This window comes from Priapulus caudatus, unplaced genomic scaffold, assembly GCF_000485595.1.
Source record: "Priapulus caudatus unplaced genomic scaffold, Priapulus_caudatus-5.0.1 Scaffold1639, whole genome shotgun sequence".
Classification (NCBI taxonomy): Eukaryota; Metazoa; Priapulida; class Priapulimorpha; order Priapulimorphida; family Priapulidae; genus Priapulus; species Priapulus caudatus.
Window position 1 is genome coordinate 94,771 of NW_014578700.1, and position 4,647 is coordinate 99,417.

Consider the following 4,647-nt stretch of genomic DNA (forward strand, 5'->3'; position numbering starts at 1 on the left):
CTCTCTCTCTCTCTCTCTCTCTCTCTCTCTCTCTCTCCCACACTCTTTCTCTTTCTCTCTCGCTCTCTCTCTCTCTCTCTCTCTCTCTCTCTCACACACACACTCTCTCATACTCTCTCGCTATCTCTCTCTCTCATACTCTCTCGCTATCTTTCTCTCTCTCATACTCTCTCTCTCTCTGCTTCTTTCCTTCTCTCTTCTTCTTTCTCTCCCTCACTCATTCGTTTGACCCGCACTTTCTCTCTCTCTCTCTCTCTCTCTCTCTCTCTCTCTCTCTCTCTCCCTCATTCGTTTGACTCGCATTTTTTTCTCTCTCTCTCTCTCTCTCTCTCTTTCTCTGTTTCTCTCTCTCTCTTTCTCTGTTTCTCTCTCTCTCTGTGTGTCTCTCTCTCTCTGTGTGTGTCTCTCTCTCTCTCTCTATCTGTCTCTCTCTCTCTCTCTCTCCCTCGCTCTCTCTCTATACGAAACGCATTCTATATAGTAGCTAATAATGTATCATGATACCTAATGATAGGTGTTATTAGCTCTTGATAACACCTCACTCTGTCCTTCTAACAGGGGTTACTGAAGAGGGATATGTAATGAAGATGACATTTAATTCCGTCCGTGTGTTTAGACATCGGTATGGAAGTGCATGCAGTAGTAACTTATATTTGCAATAGTATTATAGCATTATAGTGTTATAGTTTGTATATATATAACAATAAATAATATAACCGCAACTCTTATAATGACACACACTCTTACATTATAATAATCTTATATTATAATAATATACACTATTATATTAAATATATAACCGCCGCGCTCGCTGTGTTTTACGTCTTTCTTCTCGACAGCGGCGAGTGATGCTACGCAACAACAGCTACTACTACACTGCGTTGAACGGGACACCGTTCGCTCTGGGCATAGCGTTAACGAGCGACTACAGAGCTCACGGCACACGTGACCCGGCCACGGTCGCCAACAGTAGGTTCATTAATTCACTCTCACGGTATACGTTCCAAGTAGAGTTTGACGGTCACAGGCGTGCGTTTTCAGCCAGCGATTTTGCGGGGTTGGGGTGGCATTAATTGTATTGCGGTAATGATGATTATCTCTTAATTATGCATCATTATGATCCTCATTATCATCATCATCATCATCATCGTCGTTGTCGTCGTCGTCGCCATCATCATCATTATTATCACTTCACGTAGACATTTTGGCATGCCTGCACTTGTGTGTTTGTATTATGCGTTTGGCGGATAACGCACGAAGCGTATGTTTTTGCTTTTATAAGCGCATTATTTATAAGCGCAAAGCGCATTCGTAAATTCGTTTAAAACAGTTTTTGGATTCTATTCGATTATTTCAGTCGAGGACCTGCTGCCTTCGCAGAACTGGACCGTTCCAGAGACATGGTCAGTGTTGCTCGCACTTGAAACCGCACCAATCGCGATGAATCTTAAAAACCTTCTAAAAAATTCCAATTCATTTAATTAGGATATTTAGTTAATTTTACATTAAGTTTAGATTTTTAATGAAGATAATTAAGATTAATTAATTAATGAAGATAATTATTGCTTTAAACGTTACAAAAACACAACGTTTCGATAAATTGCCTCAAGGTAAGTAATAATATGGTAGTAAAATATTAGTGTTTAGTGTTTTTATTGAAAAATATACATAATTGGGTTCGCATAGGCTTTAAGATAAACTAATAGATGTTTAAGAAAATAAAGATGCACTATATTCAGAATCATTACCTCTCCCTTTCCTCCAAATTCCCCGGACTACCCACCCTGTCGCTAACTGTCTTGTAAGCTCACGCGACGTTGATTACAAAGCGAAAGGCAAACATGGTTTTAAGACGCAGCACAAGCCATCGCTACCGCGGGACTGAGATCAACGCGATTTATATATTTCCATTCAGGGCTTACTGTACCGGCCAGCTGACAAACTACACGGAAGAGGAGACCCCGTCCGAAGACAGACTGCTCGACCTGATCAGAATGTCGAGAGATCCGCGTAAGCGCGACCTTTACATAGAACACTGTGAGTTTTCTCTGCGTATAGTTGTTGTAATATGTTTCTCTATATGTTGTAATGCTACCGTCATATATACGGTATTGTATCTATAGGTCGGCACCCAGATAGTAGTATTGCGAGACGCAAGCATCTACTGTCTGTGCGTACGAAGTTGCGTGTGAAACTAACGAGGAGGGGTGAATACGTATTCTTACGTCACCGTATACGCATTTTTCGTTAATGTTATCGAAAGTGAGAATCACTAATAGTTTACCATTACTTCATGCGTGTGTGTATGGGGGGGGGGTAGAAGGTGGGGGGTGAGAGTACTAGTACTTTATCAGCGTGTGTGTGTGTGTGGTGGTGGGATGTCCGCAGGTCGGGACTGGTATGATATCGTTGGGAGCCTCATATACGATGCCGACGTGACAAAGGACGTACCGCGGCTGTGGGACGCCACCGAGTTCCCGCCTGGCATCGAACTGGTGTTTCTAGGGACTAGAAGCGGACTGACGCGATATCGCCAGGTAGGTGTTAACCTGGGTTACGTACTTACGTACCTGGCGATAGATGCAGCCTGTTGTTGTCGTCGTCGTCGTCGCCGTCGTCGTCGTCGTCGCCGTCGTCGTCGTCGTCGTCGTTGTTGTTATCGTTTTTGTTGTTGTCGTTTTTGTTGTTGTTTTTGTTGTTGTCGTTGTTGTTGTTGTTGTCGTTGTTGTTGTCGTTGTTGTCACCGTTGGCGGTGGCGGTGGGGGTGCTGGCGGTAGTTCGGGAAGATCCTTTATATCTTATATCTTATATCTTATATGCTTATATTCTTAATATGCTTATATTCTTATATTCTTATATCCTTATATCTTATATCTTATATCTTATATTATATCTTATATCTTATATCTTAATCTATATGCTTTATATCTTATATTTATATCTTATTCTTATATCTTATATCTTATATCTTATATCTTATATCTTATATCTTATATCTTATATCTTATATATCTTATATCTTATATTATCTTACTCCTGATATTATGACACTCCTGATATTATCATATACACACGCGATGTAAAGACGGGGTACGTTTATCATAAGGGGGGCTGTATACCACGCTACGTCGGCGCGGTGACGTCATCAGCGTGTGTTATCGTCGCTGCAGTGCCGTACACGACGGGCAACACTAGCGAGGAGACGGTGGTGACGATGTCGAGTGCGTGACGGTCGCGTCGGCGAGGCGTCGGCGACGGCAGCCGTCGTCGGTATGCAGATGTCTCATGCTAACTTCATGCTGCTCTTTGAGCTGTCGGCGAGGCAGGTAGGTGTGCCGCTACCGATGCTGCTCTCATGCGGGAATTACTGCTGTCATCGTAAAGTCTGTCTCTCTTCTCTTTTCATTTCTCGGCGCCTCTGCGTCTCTCTCTCTCTCTCTGCACACACACACCGCCTCTTTTCTTTCTCTCTCATCTCTCTTTTTCTTTCCCTCTTTCACCCTCTCTCTCATTTCTTTCTCTCTCGCGCGCGCTCTCTCTCTTTCTTTCTCTCTCACGCGCTCTCTCTCTCTTTCTCTCTCTCTTTCCGTTCTTCTCTTTCTCCCTCTCTCTCTCTCTCTCTCTCTTCTCTCGTCTTCTCTCTCTCTCTCGCTCTCTCTCTCTCCTCTTTCTCTCTCTCTCTCTATCTCACTCGCCGCTCTCTCTCTGTCTGTCTGTCTCTCGCTCGCGCGCGCTCTCTCTTTCTCTTTCCCTCTCCCTGTTTCTTTTTATGCTGTAAGTCGGAAAAGGTACAAAACGTGTCGTCGAGTCGAGAGCGGATGTACGGGCGGACGGACGGACGGACGGATCGGACTGGACGACGACGGACGGACGGACGACCGGACGGACGGACGGACAGACAGATCGTATTTCTTCGTTTACACGAAGAGGTCATCAACTCCCCGCAGTGCACAAACTGTACCAGCAGTCCCAAACGCTCGAGATTGCATTACTATCGATCCCACAACTAATCGAATCTACTACTACATATACTGTATAAGTAATGGGTTAGTCACGACACACCATGCACCGTTCAACGTCGTATTAAGACGCCGCCGGCGGCACACCGTAACATGATTTTTAAAAATGCGTCGGTCGCCTAGGGTGCGGGCGCCGGCCGCGGCGCGCCGCCGAACTGGACGACTATGAGACGGGCGAGCGGACAGCAGCGACGAGATGAGTTGTGACGACGCGGATCTAGACTGCTACCTGCTGGATGAGAATGGCTTGTTGTTTATCGGCGAAGATTGCTGGCAGATGCTGAGGAACAACAGTGATGCTAGAGAAGGGGTTACAGGGTTTCAGCAGTATCTAATGGATTGGTGGCCAGTAAGGCGTATGATATTATATATATATATATTATATATATAGAGAAGAGAGAGAGAGAGAGGAGAGAAAGAGAGAGACAGAGAGAGAAGAGAGAGAGAGAGAAGAGTAGAGAGAGAGAGAGAGGAAGAGAGAGAAGAAAGAGAGAGACAGAGAGAGAGAGAGAAGAGAGAAGAGAGAGAGAGAGAGAGAGAGAGAAACGAGAGAGAGAGAGAGAGAGAGAAGAGAGAGAGAGAGAGAGAAAGAAGCACAGAGAGAAGCTCTGCCCCAGGCCAGTGTAAA

At 44.7% G+C, this 4,647-nt stretch overlaps 1 protein-coding gene across 1 annotated transcript in view; it reads left to right on the forward strand.

Annotated features, from left to right (window-relative positions):
* The window catches only part of LOC106817225 (voltage-dependent calcium channel subunit alpha-2/delta-3-like), an 11,127-nt gene that overhangs the window by 5,997 nt on the left and 483 nt on the right, over positions 1–4,647 (forward strand). The window contains exons 6-9 of the mRNA XM_014821889.1: positions 840–969; positions 1,358–1,403; positions 1,916–2,037; positions 2,389–2,541. Coding sequence (XP_014677375.1) covers positions 840–969; positions 1,358–1,403; positions 1,916–2,037; positions 2,389–2,541 — 451 coding nt within the window. The remainder of the gene's footprint in view (positions 1–839; positions 970–1,357; positions 1,404–1,915; positions 2,038–2,388; positions 2,542–4,647) is intronic.